This window comes from Lepidochelys kempii, chromosome 2 (genome assembly GCF_965140265.1).
Source record: "Lepidochelys kempii isolate rLepKem1 chromosome 2, rLepKem1.hap2, whole genome shotgun sequence".
In the NCBI taxonomy this organism is placed as follows: domain Eukaryota; kingdom Metazoa; phylum Chordata; order Testudines; family Cheloniidae; genus Lepidochelys; species Lepidochelys kempii.
This window is the reverse complement of record NC_133257.1, coordinates 196,496,952-196,518,724: the sequence shown is the minus strand read 5'-3', so window position 1 is coordinate 196,518,724 and position 21,773 is coordinate 196,496,952. Positions and strand designations below refer to the sequence as shown.

The window sequence follows — 21,773 nt, the reverse complement described above, 5'->3', positions numbered from 1 at the left end:
CACTCACACAAGAGTGAGTCAACATATTAATGCTTTGGTGGATCATTCCAGGACTTCACTTTCAAGTGGATAAAAGAGTACAAATTTGTATCGTTAAAGGTGAACAAAAACAAATTGACCAGCCCAACAGCAGAGCAGTTGAGCTGTATGATAGACTCTGAGGCCACTCCAGAACCACAAGACTTACTGCCTGAGAAGCCTGCCAAGGAGCCAGCTGCTGCTAATAAAGCCTACTCTACAGCTTGGCATCTGGGACCTGTGATTCCCATCCAAAGGGAATTGTATGTGAAAAATGTTTAAAATTTCTCTTTGTAAAAGTGTCGTGCTTTAAATCAGAAGAAGAAAAATGCTTTAGACCAAACTTGCAACAAATGAAAGCTAGACAGGGATACCGTGGTTGCCAGGGGGAAAAGAAATCTTGTGTGAGGAGGCTAACGCTGGAATTGAGGTTCATTTTGTAAGTGACCCGGCTCCTAATTCGGCATTTGTGTGTCATTATTCAGTAAGGAAGACTTAAGTGTCTCATTATTTAGGTTTATTGGTCAATTTACTTGGTAGTGTGTGCTTGGATGGGAACGTTTGTTTCAGAGAGCTCTGCTGTGGGCTACAAGGGTGGGTGTCTGAAACTCTGGGTGAACTTAACAGTATAATTTCTCACTTTTAAATAATAAAAAAAGCTGCTTGTTTCATTTTTCAGAGATGAAAACAAATCCTATTAGCCAGCTGCTCTGAATTAATAGGCTGCTTAGAATGATCTACAAACCAGTTCATTTTCCCCTTTATTGAATAACGAAGCATGGGAATTGAAAAATGAATCTTCTGGACTGGTTATTTGAAAAATTAATGAAAAACTCAGTTCTGACTTCCAGCGCTCTCTTGAAATAAAATACCGTATGTAGATTTTGTATCATACTGTTGCATTATAAGCACCGTGCTTGACCATATTTGTATTGTTCCTTTGCCAGATATATAGGATAGCTGCATCTCCCTTTCAATGTCATTCCTTTAGAGCCTTTAATAATACCGAGGATTCATATAACCCCTGTGGATATTGTGCCACAGAGATTAAGTGCCTTGCCCCAAGTCACAGAATGCCAGAACCAGGATTAGAACTCAAGCATTCATGCTTTTAGTCCTATGCTTAGGTCACTAGACCATGCTTAAGGTACAGAGACCACTGTTTGGTAGCAAGCATTGTATGTCTGGGGTCCCTTCATCCTGCAGGTTGGTGAGCAGGGCCTTCTCCCTGTTGGGGGCAAAGTGAATGCTCTTCTACTTCAGCACATGCTCTGGCTTTATCAGTTCAGGAAACAAGAGTCTAAAGCCTTCTTCTGGACTGGGTCTCCAACATGGCAGCCAGCCACGTGACTATATAAAACTGAATATTGGTACTCATCATTTTGTAGCTAGGTGTAAATTTTCTATAGCATTTTGGGGTTCCTAAATTGATGTCCCTAAAAATTAGCAGTGTGTGAATTGAGATTTACATGTGAAAGGGTAGAGAGGGTCTATAGTCTAGTGGTGAGTACTGATGTGGCCTTTGACCCAAACAGACAGAGGCCCCGATCATGCAATGTGCAGTCAGACACAGGCCCATTGGTTTAAACGAGGCTCTTCCTGAATGTAGATGTCAGCCTGTACATGCAGGATTGTGGCCAATGTTTGCTCAGCTGTAGTTTGAAAGAATTTCCATCTTATCACTTGATTCTCATTTACACTGAGGGCACATTACATTGCTCTGGCCTTAATATCAGTGAAAATGTATACTTTATATCCTTTACTCTGCAGAGTGGTACAAAGTGGCCTTAGTTTAAATTGGAATCAGGCATCTAGTGTTTTTCTCTGTGTATGAGGATAAATATCTGATACTGAAAGGAAAATTGCTCTTTATGTTTGAAAGGTATGTCTTGTCTTTTCCACTGAGTTCTGGGACATTTACTTAGTGTGGAAAAAGCTATTTGCTATTTGAACCCAAGCTAAGATGTATAATAATAATAATTAATTTATAATTAACATGCATGACAATAAGTCCCTGCCCTGAGTAGCTTACACACATTCATTATATAAATTCAACTTAAAAGGGGGTATAAAGAAGGAGCCATGTTATCTTGATCTTTGTACATTACTAATACTCAAAAACTGCAGAACTGGCATAAGGAAAAATGGAAGATGTATTGTTTCAGCTTTTTGTGTACTAAAGCCATACATTCATTGTAAACAAATTGTTTGGCTGCTGGCTGCTGTTCAAACCAAAGCAAAAGGTCTGTGGAGGAGAACCAACCCCAAAATAGTACATTAATTACTAGTGAGGTCCTGTAGACCCCATAAATATATTGCAGGGCCCCCCCAAAAGTACTTCTGTACATGGACATGAACTAGTATTTTGATAGCCATGTCTTTATGTATTTGTATGGGGTTACAGTCTTATACATTTTTACCCAAGAGTACTGTTTCTGCAGGGGAGAATTTAATTCCACGAAGCACCACAACATTGGGAAAGTTGCTTGGCTTATTCCGTAGTATCTTCCCAATACTGTTGCTTTGAATCTCTATTTCTGGGACTGACATTGCAGTTTGTAGAGCCCTGTGATAAATTTTATATGCAAAGTAATATGATACCCACGTATTAAGATCCTATGATTGTCAACAAGTCTCCACAGATTCTGAAGGAAAGAATTAAGTGCTGAGTTGTTCATTTTTCCCTTTGCTATGGATCAGACTGAATGTGCTTCCTAGCCAATGTACCATAATGCTGTTTGTTAAACTTTATTTTCTCTCTCGAGAATCCTGCTGAACCAGACCACAGCCAAGCTAGACAGTAGAGATGTATATAAATATTAACACTTGATTTTGTGTTCCCCCTGGGTTACTTTAAGTGAGACAGGCTGGGAGGAGGGAGAGAGAGTGGTGGGGGAGAGGAAGGAACCTTTGGAAATGTGTTACTCATGTGTCTCTCTCATCAAAGGCTCATAGCTTTTGCTCTCAGTGAGCACAACTTCATCTACCATCTCTACCTGCCTTAACTTTCCATATTTTTTGTTCTTCTAAATAAAGGTAGTTGGCTGCTCGAAAGTGTTTTAAAGCTTCCAGTTTAAAAAAGTCAAGCTACTGAAGACACTGATTTAGCATATGCATAACTTTAAGCACTTTGAGTAGTGCCGGTGAAGTGAAATGGACTATACATGTGCTTGAAGTTAGGCTTAAATGTTTTGCTTAACCAGAACTGGAGTATTTGAGTGTAAACATATGATAATGGTCACACAACTGTCATCACAGCCAGACACCAAATTGCTTTCATTTTGCCTGCACAGGCTTATTGGTATGTCATCATTAACTCACCATTAGCTGACATCTAATCACTGCTGATGTCTCCAGACTGCTAATGACATTCAGTGTTTTGCTTGCACAGACTGGGTCTTCCTTCTCTCACCCAGTTGACCACTTAGCTGGGTACTTCATGGCTAATGCTACAGTTTCTATAATTGGCCAAACCAAACCACCACCTCTGAACACTCTCAAGCTTTGGGAAGTTCTGCTCTAGCTCTGAATTTTGTAGCTAGGCTCCTTGTTTAATTGTGAAAAGGCTTGTCATGCTTTTTGTAAAACTGGATCATATTTTTCCTTCTAAGAAATAAAGCTGAGTAATGTTTTGCAAATAAGAATGAGAAATAAATACAGTATGAGGCTCAATCAGAGGTGTTAGGCAGCTAAATTTGAAAGTTGTTGCCCTACGTTAGAGGTACTTAGGGATGCTTTAAAACATGCTTTTATGTATCCTTTTCTAGTACGTATTTATTGGAGGGTAGGGGAATGTGTTGCGGACATTGCCTCATAAACCTGCCTTCATTCATAAGTGCCATTTTTTCAGCTAGGTTGTGTGACTTGTGCATATCCATAGGTTTTTAAGGCCAGCTCACCTAGTCTCTGACCTTTTGATACTGTCAAGACCATCATACACCCAGCATAACAGCACATACTTTGGGAACTGTGTCTCTCTTTTCCTAGTGCTGATAGCTCCTGACGCCTTTTTATGCATGTGCTGGATACACATCAGATTCCTGGTATCAGCCCCCACACCTACTTTAAATCTCAAGACAATACATTTCCTCAGCCAGCTCCCACACTGAGTGGGTCATAGATAGGGTCCTACCAAATTCACAGTCCATTTTGGTCAATTTCACTGTCACAGGATTTAAAAAATAATAAATTTCATTATTTCAGATATTTAACTCTGAAATTTCACCTTGTTGTAACTGTAGGGGCCCTGACCCAAAAGGGGGTTGTGGTGGGGTCACAAGGTTATTGTAGGGGGGTCATAATATTGCCACCCTTACTTCTGCACTGCTGGTGCTGCTTTCAGAGCTGGGTGCCCACCTAGTAGCCACCGCTCTCTGGCCACCCAGCTCTGAAGGCAGCACAGAAGTAAGGGTGGCAGTACCATGAATTCCCTACAATAACCTTGCAACCCTCCCCACAACCCCCTTTTGGGTTGGGACCCCCAGTTTGAGAAACGCTGGTCTCCCTTGTGATGTCTGTGTAGTATAGGGTAAAAGTACAAAAAAGACTAGATTTCATGGGGGAGACCAGATTTCATGGTCTGTAATGCATTTTTCATGGCTGGGAATTTGGTAGGGCCCTAGTCATAGAGTAGCTTGAGTTAAATCATATGCTGTGTGTCATCTTCATTTGATAAATGTTGTTCCTAAATATTCAGCATGGTGGTGTCATATCTTGTGAGTAGGATAAAATGCATGCATAATCTATCAGCTGCTTTTATTTCAGATTTTAAAAAATAAAGTTTATTGTCTATTATTGCCCTAACTAAAAGATGGGGGGAATAAATTCCGGGCCCAGAATTAATTGCCGTATGTGTGGGGGACAGAACTACCATGAATTCTTAGCGGCTTCTGTAAGACACACAAGCTGGTGATGAGCTTAATTTCAAATAACAGATTTTTTTTTGTTTTCAGCAGTCCTATGCACCAGCTCCCCACCCCATGGCTCCTCCCAGCCCCAGCACAAACAGCAGCAACAACAGCAGCAACAACAGCAGTGGGGAACAGTTGAGTAAAACCAACCTGTACATTCGAGGCCTTCCACCCGGCACCACTGACCAGGACCTTATCAAGCTGTGCCAGCCGTAAGTGCCATTAAAATAGTTCATGTCCTCCAGTTTGAAATGAATACACTTGACTATCATATTTATAGGGACAAATTTCCAAGCCAGATTTTAAGCTTATATATATAGATTTTATATTTTCAGAACAAGAATTTAGATGCATGATGTACTTGGTAGTGAAAGGTGAACATAAAGGATAACAGTGACTCCTTTAACTCAAATGGCTGATGTCTGTGCTTGGAGATCTGAAGATATAGGGTTCAAAATCTACTGACGTCCAATTCATGGAGAGACATGGCTACATAAGACTGAATTTGTTTTTCCATGTTTTTTCTTTTTCTTTTCTTTTGATTTAATTAATTCACATAATGAGAAAACATCTACTATAAGGGTATGTCTTCACTACCCGCCAGATCGGTGGGCAGCGATTGATCTAACAGGGATCGATTTATCGTGTCTAGTCTAGACACGATAAATCGACCCCTGAGCGCTCTCCCGTCGACTCCTGTACTCCAGCGCCGTGAGAGGCGCAGGCAGAGTTGACGGGGGAGTGGCAGCAGTCGATTCACTGCGGCGGAGACACCACGGTAAGTTGATCTAAGTACGTCGACTTCAGCTACGTTATTCACGTAGCTGAAGTTGCGTAACTTAGATCAGTGCCCCCCCCCATCATTGTAGACCAGGGCTAAGAGATTTTACAGTCAAAGAATTATGATTCATGGCAGAACACACAACAAAACAAAGGTGTTCCCACATTTGTCACATCCTTTGATTGCTGTGTCTCACATTGTCAGGTCTGAAGTTCAAGAAGTACATTACCAAGTGAATATGGGCTTTTACCAAAATGTACTCTTAAAACTGATATGTAAAAATGTCACCCTACAACAGATCTGCTCCCTGCGTATATTTGGAGTAATTTCTGCCAACTGTCATGACAAATATAAGTTTTTACTGATTTTTATTTCTGTTAACACTGCAGAGGCCACATAGCTAAATTTTGTTCCTCCTGGTGCATCATTAACAGAATTGTTTGCTAAAATCAAATCACAAGGCAGTTACCTAACCAAATCAGTTGATTATAATGGATAATACAGGTATAGCTGAGGGTATAATTTGATTTGCTGAATCTTTATTACTGGTGGTGATGCACAAGAAGGAAATAACCCAGCTTGACTTTCAGATTCCATATTGAGTTGTTAGAGCTGGAAATAAGGAAAATATATTTTTTGTTGTAGATTGAGAACATTGGTAGGGTAATAACAGAGACAACAAGTGTGGAATCCTACAATGCTGTATTTATAGTCTTTTTTTTTTTTTCCAAAGTTGGATGGCACCTTTAAGACTTTGCATTGCAAATCAGCATATCAGGTAGAGCTTGATAAATGGATTTACTAATGTAAGAATCAATCTGACCCTAGACCTAGAATTTGAACAGAAATTAATGCTGCTTTGAGATATGTGGTAAATTAAATTAAAATACATGTAAATATTGTCCAATGTGATATGCATCTCTGCACTTCCTGGATTTGATCAGAAATGCTGTGATATACACTTTGTAAGATGCTTGGCAGGTCTGAGGAAGAAAGCTCTTAAAACACATTTTTTTTCCTCTGCTGTAGCTAAGGGAAAGTTGAAAACGCTTGCAACTGAGTAAATTTCTCATAATACAACATTTCCATTTCCAACTTTACTCTAGTAGGATGCTTACCCTTTAAACTACACTCAACATTCTTTTAATTGCATTTTGGTGTGTGGCTATAAAAATAGATTCTATTTTAGCGAAAACCACAGAAAAACCATGAGTTTTTGTGTTTGATAAGATGAGTGGCTGCTTTAGTTAATCCTCCTGACTTTTATACATTTCCATTTTATGTTTTTCTGTGGTGTGCACTGCACGCTGAATAGAAAATAGCAGACTGGAGTGCCATTGATGCTAGTAGTGCAGACTCCATTATGAGGGATGTCAGACATTTTTGACAAATGTACCGACACTATCAAACCTTTTATCAATTTAAGGGTAACCCTGTCACAGTGATCTGTCAAACTGTTCAGATATAACAAAAGGAAAAGAAGTCATCATGAACTCCTCAGTAACTAAGTAAATATGAAAAATGTTACTGGAACGTTTTGTTCTTGTATGGTTTTGATCCTGAAAATCTCTTGTAACTGCTGTTCAGCAAAGTTGCTTTAAACTTTATTTTGCTGTACAAAGCACTTAGTTAGAGTACATCTTTTGGGACTTTATAAACTGGTACAGCAACAGGTGTGACTGAAAAAAAATAAGCCAGGAATAAATGAATAGTAAAGGTAATCTTCCTTCATTTATGCATCATCTCTCTTGGATTTTCACGTAAATTGAGCAAGAAATCTCTGAAAATATGACTTTAGCTTGCTTTGCACTTTTTATAACGTAGCCTTTTAAACCCATCTCAATCCACATTCATAATTCAGAAATTTAGTCATAACTAATCCATGCAAATAATATTAATATACTAATATACGCATTTATTCCTAAGGAGTACCCAATTTTTATAGCATAATTGTACGACCCATTGTTACATATATGTTCCTCTTAACTCAGACAAAACATGATGTTTATTAAAATTAAGATAAACATAATTAACATTTAATATTTGTAGATTGTACCATGAAAAAAGTATAAAGTACTGTTTTATACAAACAACATATAAAGTCCTTTCCCTAATATAATCATACCTTATTTTTATACAAAATGGTGTGTTTCACCCAGAAGAATCCCAAAATTCTCTTAAAACTATTCATAAAATCACTTTGGCCATCACTAACATATGAGGCACATCAATAAACTATTGCAATTCTAGGTAAAAATAGAGCTGATCAAAAAACAAACAGCCAAACAAAAACAAATTCACAAACACAAAGTTTTAGACATTTGAATTTTTTGTTTGTTGTTTTTAAAGCAGGTTTTTTCATTTTTCAAAAATGTTCACAATTTTTTAACCAAATATTTTCAGGTTTTCCTTATTCCTCGTTTCTCTCCATTTTTTTCTTTATCCCTCCTTTTTATTTTCCCATTTCCTAGTTTCCCACTCAAAAAAGGGCTTAAAAAAGATAAAAGGTAAGAGGAAAATGAAAAATATTAGTTGTTGGTTTTGGGCATAAAAGGGTGGACAATTTTGAAAAATGGTTACTTTTTTTTTTTACAAAAATTGTTTTGCTTGAAAATTTTTCACCTGCTACAGGTGAAAATGTGTGTTACACTAAGAACGTGTATTCCTACTGTGAATATTTAAGATACAAATATATTTTAAAACAGTGAGCTTTAACAAGTTGTAGTTGAACATTTTATACATTTTTGTTATGTGCTCTTAGATATAATAGCTTTCTCTTGGGATTACTGTAGTGTTATGAAGTTTGCATGCATTGTGAAGACAGTCCCTGTCTGCCGTGCTCTAGCCATCAGTTTTTCAATGCTAACTCCATACTTTAAAAGCAATTTAACTTACATTTTACTCAGTCTTTGGCTTTAAAACTGGTTTGGTCTAATACTCTAGATCAGCATATGGTTGGATTTAGTACTTTATCACCTTGTACCTGTAATGTACGTTCAGAAATCTTACTATATCCATCTACTTTGTTTTCCTTGCTTGGATTAGCTATCTCTTTATCCTCCAGCAATGTTTGATTACTGTGTGATCCAGGCTCAAATCAAAGGACTGAATTAAAACAACAACAAAAATATAATTAAATCCAAAAACTGATAAGTCTGTGAGCCAGTCAGGCGGAGTTATGTGGATGATGAGCCAGAATTTGGTACCTAAATGTTTTTCTAAGAGCAGAAAGTTTCCTGTTTTGCTGTAATTGCCATTGTGTGTTTTTTCTTCTCAGTGGCTCTCAGAGCCATATTTTCTCTGAGGCAAAGGGTCTTCTTCCCATTCGAAGTGTCATGGATTTGCCTCAAGGGGATGAGAGTCAAATTTCTAGCTTATTTTATTCCTTCTACTTTTGTGATAGGAAAGACAGACAAGAGGAAAATAATTAAATTAGAGTTGGCCAAAAAATAAGGAAAACAGAAGTGAAAACTTTTGCTGTTTTCCCCCCGTGTTTTTTGGTCAAAATTTTTGAACTTTTAAAAATGGTTCCAACCAGTTCTAATTAAAATAAAGGTTAAAACAAGGTATAACCTATCCGCAGTAAGATTCAAAATAAGAAAAAAAAGTTCCCCATCTTCCAAATGAATTCATGATATAACGACAATGGACCAAATTCAGACATAGTGTAAATGGGTGTGCTTAGACTGTGGGTGAAAGCCAGTGGCAAAATTCCCATTGGCTTTAGTGGAGCCAGCATTTCACCCAGTGTCTGCATTTGACCAGTTAAGTAGCAGGTCTTTGCAAGATACAGTGGAATGTAGTGGTTTTGTTAGAAACCTCAGATATATTAAAGCTAATTGTATTGTAATATGGATACAATGCTAATCTGAACAGAGGCCTGCAATCTGCATCCCCCATTGTAATTATCAACAACTGGCACTCTTGTATACTTAAGCATAGAGGCCATTGACTGAAGAGGTGAGAAAAGTGAGTATACCTCAGAATGATGGAGCTTTCTCCCTGGATTACCTGGTGTTAGAACTCTTCAGGGAGATGAAGTGAGCTGTAGCTCACAAAAGCTTATGCTCAAATAAATTGGTTAGTCTCTAAGGTGCCACAAGTACTCCTTTTCTTTTTGCGAATACAGACTAACACGGCTGTTACTCTGAAACCATTCAGGGAGATGTAGATTGATTCCTGCTTGACTCTGGGTTTCCAGTGTTTCTCATTCACTATACTTCAGCTGTTCGGTTTGAGCAGAGGAAACTAAGGTCTAAGGAAGAGAAGTCTCTCCAGAGAAACCCCAGGAACAGCCAAATGGGTAGGGGGGGGCAAAAGTGAAGGTTGTGATTTGTTTTCATTGTTGTTTGAACTACCAATAGAGTCAAATCCCATATGTTTGACATAAGTTTGGACTAAATACAAGGTATGCAGATTCTGTTCAGGACAGTGAGGGAACATCACTGGCTTACACTTGTCTTCCTCAGAAATGGTCCCTTCAGAATAGCACATCGATAGGATAGTTTAAGCAAGCTTGCATTTCTTGTGTCTGTCTGTCTGTCTGTCTGTCTCCCTCTGTCTCACGCAAGCTCTTTAGGGCAGGGACTGCAATTAAATATTAAAAATTAAAAAAAAGAATTTGAACTTGATAGTTTTTTAAATTGAAGAGTGATTGTGTGCTCAGTAACTAATTTTAGGAATGTCTATATTATTATTTAAACAAACAAAAAAGCAAACCAGCCTACTGATGTAGAAGTCGCTTTTTACCCGGTCATATGAAACCTCTGGGTGGTGGTTGTTACTAATATTATTATAAAAAAAAATTGAACTTCTATCTAAGGCCCACATTGGTACAATCTAGTGAACTTTTGTTTTCAAATGCCTGCATCTTAACTTCAAAACCGTGTTGACTCACAGCTTTGTACTCCAATGTGTAAGCTGAATGTAATGTTTAAGTGCAGGCTTTGTATGTATTTTTTCTTTACTTTGTTACCCTTTTAAAAACAAACAAACAAAAAAACGTAGTAAAATTGTTTGTAGTATCTGCCTGTTACTGTAGTTCCTGAATATCTTAAATGGTTAAAGACAAACCATAAAATTTCCCCTGATAGGCAATAAACTAATCCTATCCTTAGCCACCCCTTTTTGTCAGGGAAACCAAAACCCTAGGTCAACAAATGCCCAGAGCATTGCAGAGTGCTCTGTCTGGGACATGAATGTTGTCATTGTAAGGAAGAAAGGCACAAAAATAACTTACTGGTAGTTAAGCTAATAAATGAACACCTGCAACATTCCCTACTGAGATTGTAGCCATCATTTCACTGGAGTGTGACCGAGTGTCAGTAAGAGTTTCTGATTCTCTTTCAAGTTGGATGAACAGAATTTAATGGAGGCTTGGGGGAGAGGGAAGAATTCTCGTGGTTTGTTGCAGACATTTTTTCCCCCCCAGGTGAACTATAACGAAAGTCCTGGGGGTGGGAGGAAAAACTTGAGAGTTCTTAACAGAAATATTGTGAGTTGTCTGTCGACGTGTGAAGGGCACTGCTATAATAACTTGTTTGTTTATTGTGAGGGAGAAGGCTTTGAGAAACAAGCAGGATAAACAAATGCAATGAGCTGCTTCTGACCTGTTTGAGAATATAGTGTTTCCATTCTTTAATTATATTCTTCATTGCTACACTCCCCCAGCTGCCAGTCAACCATAATAGCACAGCTGGGTATGTCCATTAGGCACTAAGATGTTTGCTTATCATTAATGTAAATGTTTAAGAATCTGAAAACATCTATGGCCCTAAACCATCCAAAGGACAAATAGCATTTGCCTATTACTCTATCAGAAACCATAGTGGGTGATTCACAAACTCTTCTGACAGATGGACATGTGCTCTTTATAGGAGACTCACTGAATGTGACAGGTTTTAGAGTGGTAGCCGTGTTAGCCTGTACCAGCAAAAACAATGAGGAGTCCTTGTGGCACCTTAGAGACTAACAAATTTATTTGGGCATCAGCTTTCATGGGCTAGAACCCACTTCATCGGATGCGTGGAGTGGAAAATACAGGAGCAGGTCTAAATACATGAAAAGATGGGAGTTACCTTCCCAAGTGTGAGGTCAGTCTAACCAGACAATGCAATTAACAGCAGGATACCAAGGGAGGAAAAATAACTTTTGAAGCGGTAATGAGAGTGGCCCATTTCAGACAGTTGACAAGAAGGTGTGAGTAACAGTAGGGGGAAATTAGTATTGGGGAAATTAGGTTTAGGTTTTGTAATGACCCAACCACTCCCAGTCTTTATTCAGGCCTAATCTGATGGTGTCCAGTTTGCAAATTAATTCCAGTTCTGCAGTTTCATGTTGGAGTCTGTTTTTGAAGTTTTTTTGTTGAAGAATTGCCAGTTTTAGGTCTGTTATTGAGTGACCAGGGAGACTGAAGTGTTCTCCTACTGGTTTTTGAATGTTCTGATTCCTGATGTCAGATTTGTGTCCATTTATTCTTTTGCATAGAGACTGTCTAGTTTAGCCAATGTACATAGTACGGGGGCATTGCTGGCACATGATAGCATATATAACATTGGTAGATGTGCAGGTGAACAAGCCCCTGATGGTGTGGCTGATCTGGTTAGGTCCTATGATGGTGTCCCTTGAATAGATATGTGGACAGAGTTGGCACTGGGAGTGGTTGGGTCATTACAAAACCTAAACCTAATTTCCCCCTACTGTTACTCACACCTTCTTGTCAACTGTCTGAAATGGGCCACTCTCATTACTGCTTCAAAAGTTATTTTCCCTCCCTTGGTATCCTGCTGTCAATTGAATTGTCTTGTTAGACTGACCTCACACTTGGGAAGGCAACTCCCGTCTTTTCATGTATTTAGACCTGCTCCTGTATTTTCCACTCCATGCATCTGATGAAGTGGGTTCTAGCCCACGAAAGCTGATGCCCAAATAAATTTGTTAGTCTCTAAGGTGCCACAAGAGCTCCTTGTTGTTTTCACTGAACGTGAGACACTGCTGACTAAAGTCTCATCTTGCTCCATCACAGCCCTGATTTGCTGACCTGATGGACATGCTGCAAAGCTCACGTTTTTCCCCACTCAGGCTTGCAGGAAGGAGGTGGGTGGATGGGCTGATAATGCAGCGATTTGATCTGGAGGGTTTATTATGATTAGCCTTATTTTATTGTGGGGAGACCCATAGGTATAGAAGTATGTTACTGATATATACTAAATATCCTTAGTTTATTTTTTTATGAAACACCTAGAATTTTTAGGCACTGTGAAATCAAAATTATTATAATTTTCACTTAAACTTTGTTTTTGTTGTTTAAACTAACAAAAAAGACAACAAAGGAAGGCTAAGTGTGGGCCATATTGGTATGTGTGTTCATGTATATGCATACTCTGTTCAAACCAGGGTGGAAATTACATTTGTTTGCAGGTGAACTTAGGGAAATATATGATTATTTCAGAACTTACCTTGGCTTGGGAGAAGACTCTACATTATTAAGAATTCTTTACTTAACCAAAACTATAAATATACAATGTAACAGAATTCTCAGACCAAATATTAGATTGAGATTGAGCCACTATTGAGACTATATTACTGTTTACAAGAGATTTAGTGGAATTTAACAGTTTTAAAACTTAAGAAATTCATAGCTATGGTTCCAACACCTACCGTTACTTTGTTTCCACAATCCCTGCCTGTCTTCTTTCTCTGTGTGGAAACCCCTTGCCAGTTGTATAAGCAACTGCAGTTTATTTTAATGAGTATTGGCCTGATTCAAAGCCCAGTGAAATCGGTGTTAAGAAATCCAATGACTTCACATGAGGTCTGATGCAAAGCCCATTGAATTCCATCAGCATAATTATTTGGTCATACTACAATACATAACCTTATAGCCCTTTTTTTGTCTTATATAATGTTTGTTCATACAGCTGCATAAAGCTTTATAGAAAGCTAAAGTCCGGGTCCTGGTCCCAAGGAATTTACAAACCGTGGGCCTGATTCTGCAGTCATAACTTACTCTGAGTAGTACTTATGGAAGTATTACTTAATGTAAGGACTTCAGAATTGGCCCTTGTGTTTGAAATCGGAGGAGTCAGGGTGAGTTGGCAGGAGGAGTGAGTGAAGGAGATTTACACAAAATAAGGTAATGCAATGGCCTGTTTTAACACCATACACATAATGTTCTTTTTATTTGCCATTCTTGGTTGGCCAGGGAAGTACTTTGAAAGGGGAAAGGTGACTGTCCATAGCAGATAGAAAGGACTATCAGAGGGATGGGTGTGTCCTCTCTCTTCCCAGCTAATGGAAAAGCCTTGGGTGGTTAGTACTCAGTATTTGGAGTTTATTTGCTCTCTGTTTGGGGCCTTGTTGATTATAAAGTGATTCCTCGGGACAGGGACTTAAAGTAACTTGTAGTTGGGACTTCAGTTTTCCTCCCTAACTGGTGAATCTGCTCACCAGCATACAGGCCCAAACTGAGCAAGTCAGTGGGACTGTTCATATGCTCGCAGGTGTCCTTCCTGAATGGGGGCCTTTAAGTGAAAATCTCATTTCATTGACTGGGAGTATTGCCAACCCCACATCTTCAGAAATCATTAGACTGGCTTAAAAATGATGAGGTTTTAAAAAAGAATAAACGTTGGGTTCTTTTTATTTGCCTTCTGTGTTTTGAGTCTTTAGGGGGTCACATTTTGAAGCTCTTCTCCACAACTTTCAGGGCAAGAAACCCACTTTTTTAAAAAGTAAAAGCTGAGTGTCTCATGTAATCACCTGACTCCAGGAGCTGGGGCTTTTAAGAAAAAGAACCCTAAAAATCACACAGATCATTATAAAATCCTGAGACCTGGCAAGCCTTGATTTGTCTTACTCTCAACAAAGGCCCATACAAATAAATAATAAAAGGCTCATACAAATAAATAATAAAAAAAACAATCAAGCTGTTAGTCTGCGGAGCAGGATGAAGGGACCATAGCCATTCCCAGCATAGGAGAACCAGAGAAGACTTTGTGGCTCCTATACTCTCAGCTGCATCCATTACACTTTAACTTGGTTTTAAAACTGAATTAGGGGATTGGGTACCTTAAAATATGAACTCTGTGTTCAGAGTGTGAAGGTTTTAAGACTGTACAGAACCTAGCACAATGGGGTCTTGGTCCATGACTGGGACTCCTAGGTGCTATTGCAAAACAAATAATAAATTATAATAAAGTCCGATGAGCTGTCTCCTCAATCATCTGAATGCCAGAGTCCCAGAAAGTATTCCTGAAGACATTTAAAAGCTTTAGGTTTTGCTGCGTATAGTATATACTTAAGATCTCATTTTAGAGCTGTACACAACTTGTGTTTTGGTTAGACGTATTCCTAACTACATCTGTTTCATTAAGATGGGCCAAATCCTATAGTCCCCAAACGTCTTTACAAAGCAGTATTCCCCCTGGAATCAGTAGGAGCTGTGAATGCGTGAAGGCTGCCAGAGTAACATTTGCAGTGTGTTTGGTTCACACAACTCCCCCAGATTTAAACTTGTTGTCACCGTTCGGGGCAGTCGCACCTGTATTTTCCCTCTATGTTCCAGCAAGGGCACCCGCTCTACTTCTCCCTTCTTCCGGCTCCCCAACCTCTACCTCTGTTGGACGGACACCCGCATCTCCTGACCAGGGTTTTTCCAGGCTGCACAGTTCCCTACATAAATTGTGTTATTCCCACCAAACCAGACAGCCTAAAGTGTGAGCACCTGCGCTTGGCTTTCTCTCCTGAGGCTATAAGAAGCATAAATGCCCACAGTTATACTACACAGCCCTTTCTAAATAAGCACATTTATTCTTAAGGTAAAAGCATTACAGAGAAAACCTATTAAAAGCAATAAAAGAACATACCACGTTAATAAGTTTACCAGAAATCACCACAACTCCAACGAGCTCTGGTAGGTGATCAGTCCTTCAAATTCCGTACTGCGGTTTTTCTGTTGTCCACAAGTTCATAACACCTTTTGCTCCAAACAAGAACAGTCATGTGTCGTTCAGTCTCTTTTATACTGAGTGAGCCCTTAAGCTTGCCCTCACGTAACAGGTAATCAAAAGACAATGGTTCTTGCCTCGGGGCATAACTTCAGAAGGTTGGGTCAGTAGGTGGGAATTTGCTTTTACCTCTTCCCAGATATTTCCTGGGAAAACCACTTAACTTTGTTTGCCCTCAGAGTTCCCTTCTTGTCTGTCACATTGTTAAAAATAGTCCTTTGAAGCTCGTTAGACTTCTCAAGGTTCACATTGGCCATGTCTCCTCCCTAAAGAAGTTACAGATGATCCCACCATAATACATAAATTTTGCATTTAATAAATGTACTCAAATGATGCTTAAATTGTATTCAGTAAGATTTTCCAGAGATGTTGCCGTAGCTGTCACATTTATTTGCTTTTAAGTGTATGTGTACACTGCATGCAAAGGTGTGATTGTAGTGCACGTCGCCTTACCAATGCTAGATTTTACCTAGCTAGCATGGATAACAATAGTAGTGTAGATATGATGGTATGGCTAACTACCTGAGTACATACCCAGACTCCCCAGCAGGTTTGAATTAAGGTAGCTACTCAGCACTGAAGCCCACATTGCCAAATCTACACTGCTGCTGTTACATTGGCTGGCTAGATTAGAGATTATGCCTGCCGGTGCCGCAATCGCAGTTACAATACAAAAATGATCAGAGAAAGAAGCAGGAGATTATTTAATTGAACTGTAGTGTCGCTCTCTAACTTCCTAAAGAGACTAATCTACCCTTGATGCCTGTGCCTAGCTCCAGTTAATTTTCACTAATTAACATTAATGGGAGTTACATGCAGGGCACTAAGGGGAGAATGGAGACCCCTTTGATGTTGATGGCATTTGTGTAGCAGAAATTTTTCCATAATCTCACTCTTTGCAGATAAGATGCAAAGAATGTTCAAAGGAAAGGAGTACTTGTGGCACCTTAGCGACTAACCAATTTATTTGAGCATAAGCTTTCGTGAGCTACAGCTCAGCTTACGCTCAAATAAATTGGTTAGTCTCTAAGGTGCCACAAGTATTCCTTTTCTTTTTGCGAATACAGACTAATATGGCTGTTACTCTGAAACCTGAAATAATGTTCAGTCATTTTCAGAAATATGTTATCCTTATGCTATGCTGTGAGCTAACAATAATATTTATAACCAGAAGTCAGGAAAGCCAAACAACCTGGGCACCACTTTAAGCTAAATGGCAAGAATCTAACAGCATGCCTGGAACTTCTGTACAAGGGGAAATGGCAGACTGACTATAACGGCAAAACTGTTGAATATTATCAGCAATAAAACAAAGACGTCATTGTATTTGGCTGCTAGATTTTCCCGTACCACTTCAAACAGGCATTGACGAGCTCTGCACTATGTAACGTGGGAAGTCCTTCATTGCAAGTATTTGGTAACTTCACAGAATGTTACGTGTAACAAGCACTTCTGTTAGACATGTATTAAAAACCCAAAAGACTAAAATGTTATTCAAAAGCTGCTCATTGGAGAGAGAAGTTCTCACAGCGCAGAAGATTTGCTTCTGTCCTTGTTCTGAAACAGAGACAAGCAAAATGGAATGACTTACTGAAGTTTCATGTTAAAATTATGTCAACATGTCTGGGATTTGAAAAGTTTTATTCTACTGCAAGTGCATACTCTGCATGTCCCATTGTCATATGATCTTCATGGAGCAGGGACCATCCTCCTTAAGTGTTGGGAAAGTGCTTAGCTCAGAGTCGGTGCTCCTACAAATAAATACTATAATGGTAATATGGAGCACACGTAGATTTTAGAATGAGCTTCATGCCAGTACACCCACAGTGGACTCTATTGATTTCCATGGAGCTTCATGCATGCCCAGGAGTCTGCTCATGCTGAAATCATTGCAGGATCAGAGCCTTATCAGCATATCGTTTTGACAGATTATAAGTGTAACATTTACGTTCCTTACAGAATGATGGTCATATAAAAATTAGACAAATTTTCTATTCCACAGCATAGTCAGAGACACCATATACTCCAGGGATTATAAGATACTTGTGAAACTTCAATTATTTTGATTAATTCACTAAGTGAAGAAGAACATAAATATTCTAGGTGTTTTATAACTGGGACCAGGCAAGTAGAAGAAATAAGGTGACATCTTGGAATGATCAGATGTGGTGTGTTGGTTTTTTAACAATTATTTATTATTATTATTATTATTTGAGGTTAGAAAATATTTCCTTTTTATGTTTAATAATAATTTATTATCATATACCTGTGGGTTAATCATGCCGGATTTGCATACCCTTAAAATAATATAACTGCAATGTGTAAAAGTATATTTAACAGATATCTAGCCTGTTTCTCACTGGAATTTACTCATGTAGGAGGTAGTCTCTAAAAAAATCATTGTATATGGGTATTAGAGATGGATCAAAACCAGAACCTTTTTTCACTAGCTTTGAAGTTTTGATTACTTTGGATTGTAAACCAGGTCTGTATCCATTCCTGGTTTAGTACAGTGAAAGCCTCTCTGACTAGAAAAAAAGCATCCTAGTTCACCCATTTTCTGTACATGGACAGAACCTAAAAGCTTAATTTTTTTTTTACAAATAGACTCTGTATCTGAACCATCCCAGTTTTAGTTTGGTAAAACTAAAACCCACACACTAGCCTGCTCTCTAGATCATCTCTAATGTGTCCCTCTTGTTTGCTATATTGAAATGAGCATTGAGTTTAGGATTGTCAATTAGATGGACTATGGATGTGAATTTTTTTAAATTACTGTACAGTAGCTTAGCACACACATTTCAATATGCAGTTTGCTAAATGCATTCTCCACTGCATAGCAAATGAATGAATATATATCACATGCCTTGTCATACAACTAACACAGTGAGCTGAAGAATTCAGTCAGGATACATCTATTGAGGCGCTTATGAAAACATTAACAACTCCTTCTAAATTGAAATAACTGTGTGTGTTTTTTTTAAAAAAAGCAATGCAACCAGTGATTCTTCTCACTTCCTAATATAATAATGTACTAAGAATCCTTTTAAGACTCTGATTGCAATTCTTAGTAGTGGAAGGCTATAATGGTACAGCTATTAAATATCAGCATTGAAACAAATACTTTATTGTATTTAATCACAAGATTTCTCACTATCACCGATAAGGAGTGGGGGAAGAAGGGAAAGCCTGGCACTATGTAACATGGACCTGAATACTTAGTATTTGATAACTACGGGCAGTTGCTTGATCTGTTGTCATACTTTGATTTAAAGAAAAAGAGTTTCCTCTTAATTATGAGACCAGCTCTCCAGCCTTTTGTAAGTCCCCTTTGTGCTGCTCCCGCATTTGCCATTAAGGCACCAGCTGAAGATTCCAGCCAGCCCTACAGTTGTTTCACATCAAGGAGGTAAATATGTCAGGGTAGGGAAGGGGTGGAACCAGAACACCATGTGTGTTCTGGGGGTCCTGATCAGTGTAGCCATTCCTTGGGAGCCATTATTTGCCAGCACAATTTAGAGCAGCCCTGAGTATAGCTCTGGCACACTGAGACTATGTATGTGGAACAATCCTACATTGACTAATCTTCCTTCCCCCCTTTTTTCCTGCCATTCTTTTCTTCCATTACTTTTCCTTATTTTTATTTTGTCTTCATTTTTATCTCCAGGTTTTTTTCTGTAGAAGTGTTTCTGCACCTCAGTAAGTTTTAATAATTCATGTGGTAGCTGCTGGTTAGCAAATTATAAAGGTATCCCTAGAAGTGTCACCTTAAATGATATTTCAGCTACTGTACTAGAATTGTTAGACATTCAGAACCATTTAGCATTTTAAAATCTGGAATACAACTGTCAGCACTTCTTAAAGAGATGTCTAAAGAGTGTAGTAGTTGTGGCCTGTGTGTGTGGCATCCACTCAACTGAAAACTTAGCAGCCCTCCATCTCACATGGAGCCCAAAATATCAGAGTTTCTACCATTGCAGATTGCAAAGTTATGTTTGTACCATAGTATACAGGGACTGTCATCTATAAAAGGAGCTCCTCTTGTCAGCACATTGGACAACCAGTACTCAGCATTTGCTCTAGAGTTGCCAACTTTCTAATTTCACACAACTGAACACCCTCGCCCTGCTGCCTGCTCCGCCCCTTCCCTGAGATGCCACCCCCACTCACTCCATCCCCTCTCCCTCTGTTGCTTGCTCTCCCCCACCCTCACTCATTTTCACTGGGCTGGGGCAGGGGATTGGGGTGCGTGAGAAGGTGAGGGCTCTGGCTGGGGGGGTGGGGTAAGGGATGAGGGCTTTGGGGTGCAGGAGGGGGCTTAGGGCTGGGGAAGGGGGTTGGGGTTCAGGAGGTGGTGCGAGCTGTGGGCTCCAGGAGGGTGCAGAAGGAGTTGGGGTCGGTGGTTAGGGTGCGGGAGGAGGTGCGGGATCCAGGAGGGGAGGGGGCTTGGGGATGGGGCAGGGGTTGGGGTGTGGGAGGAGATGTGGGGTGTGGGCTCTGGGAGGGAGTTTGGTTGCGGGAGGGGGCTTAGGGCTGTGACAGGCGATTGGGGTGCGGGCTCTGGGAGGGAGTTAGAGTGTGGGAGGGGGTTCCACCCTGGGGCTGGGGGTTGGAGTTCGGGAGGGTGTTGGGAGTGCGGGTTCCAGCCTGGAGGTACTTGCCTGAGGTGGCACCAGCTCGGCAGCACATGGGGGCTAAGGCAGGCTCCCTGCCTGGCTCCGCGTGGCTCCCGGAAGTGGCCGGCATGTCTGGCCTGGCTCCTAGGTTCAGGGACACTCAAGGCGGGGGAAGTGTGCAGAGCTTCCCCGATTGCCCCTGTGCCTAGGGGCCGCAGGGACATGCCGGCCGCTTCTGGGAGCTATGCAGAGCCAGGCAGGGAGACTGCCTTAGGCCTACTGTACCACTGACTGGACTTTTTAATGGTGCTGACAGAGCCGCCAGGGTCCCTTTTCGACTGGGCGTTCCAGTCGAAAACCGGACGCCTAGCGACTCTAATTTGCTGTTAGTGACAAACAAGTGCACGTCTTCCTCTTGAGGATTTCAGTGAGAGCTTGGTGTGCAGAGGGCTTGCGGGATTGGGCTCCGTGCCAGCAGTAAAGTGCTCTTCACCTCATAATGAGGTAGCCCTCTAGTGCTGCTATCAGAAGGCCTGCAGCTGGTACACTTAACACTAAACAATATGTGCAGTAAAATGCATTCTCTCATTGCAGAGAAATCCACTAATGCTGGCATGAAGAGCTGTGGGTAATTCAATCACACACACAAAAATGATATTAACATAGCATTAAGGAGCTGGCATAGACGAGCCAAAGACAGGAAATGAGAGAGTTCAGGCAGGAACCTTTATCCTTAACTCACCCCTATTGTGCCTAGCTCTTCTGGAGTCTCCAGGCATTGGGCTATTTTACACATCATATTATGGGATAGATTGTCCTCTTTGTCTGTGGAGGATTTCTTCAGCTAACACCAACCAGCATTAGTGGGAGTTATGTAAAGAAATAATTGTGTGATTTATAAAGTAGAACTGGATGATGTTTCAGCCTTAAATGTGAATTTCTTGACTTGGGCAGTTTCCCACCCCTGCATTTCCAAAGTGTTACATCAGGATTTAACCACTTGACTCTTTGGAAACCCAGATGGAGTCTTGCAGCTAAATCCCTTAGCCCGTGTTCCAATTTAAAGTTGTAAGATTATTTTTTAAAATTGCTTGTCTCTGCAAATTTTCTTTTTTCAACTCTCTCTCAAACTATTTTTGAATGCTATGTATTTGAGGGGAAGAAGGACTTAGAAGTCAATGGCGCTATGCCTTTTTACACCAGCTGAGTATTTAACCCTGTATTTCTATGTTGTGGGTGTTCACCTTGCTCTTTACAATGAACAGGTGTTTGCACTTAAATCTTATCTATCTCCCCTATAAACAGGGGATTGGATTCTGCCATCCTTGTTCACGAGGAGTAGCACCTTACTTCATCTATCATTCCACTGAAATCAGTGGGACTACTCACCGGGAAAGGTACTACTCAGTGAGGCAGATTGTTACAGCCTTTACTTGACTAT

General features: G+C 39.9%; 1 protein-coding gene across 9 annotated transcripts in view; it reads left to right on the top strand.

The window, feature by feature from the left end:
• RBMS3 (RNA binding motif single stranded interacting protein 3) overlaps positions 1–21,773 on the top strand; it is a 919,857-nt gene that overhangs the window by 479,067 nt on the left and 419,017 nt on the right. For 7 of the 9 annotated variants that reach the window (XM_073333380.1, XM_073333379.1, XM_073333376.1 and 4 more), the window contains one exon: positions 4,971–5,140. In XM_073333380.1, coding sequence (XP_073189481.1) covers positions 4,971–5,140 — 170 coding nt within the window. The remainder of the gene's footprint in view (positions 1–4,970; positions 5,141–21,773) is intronic. The other 2 variants (XM_073333377.1, XM_073333385.1) reach the window with 1 other exon arrangement.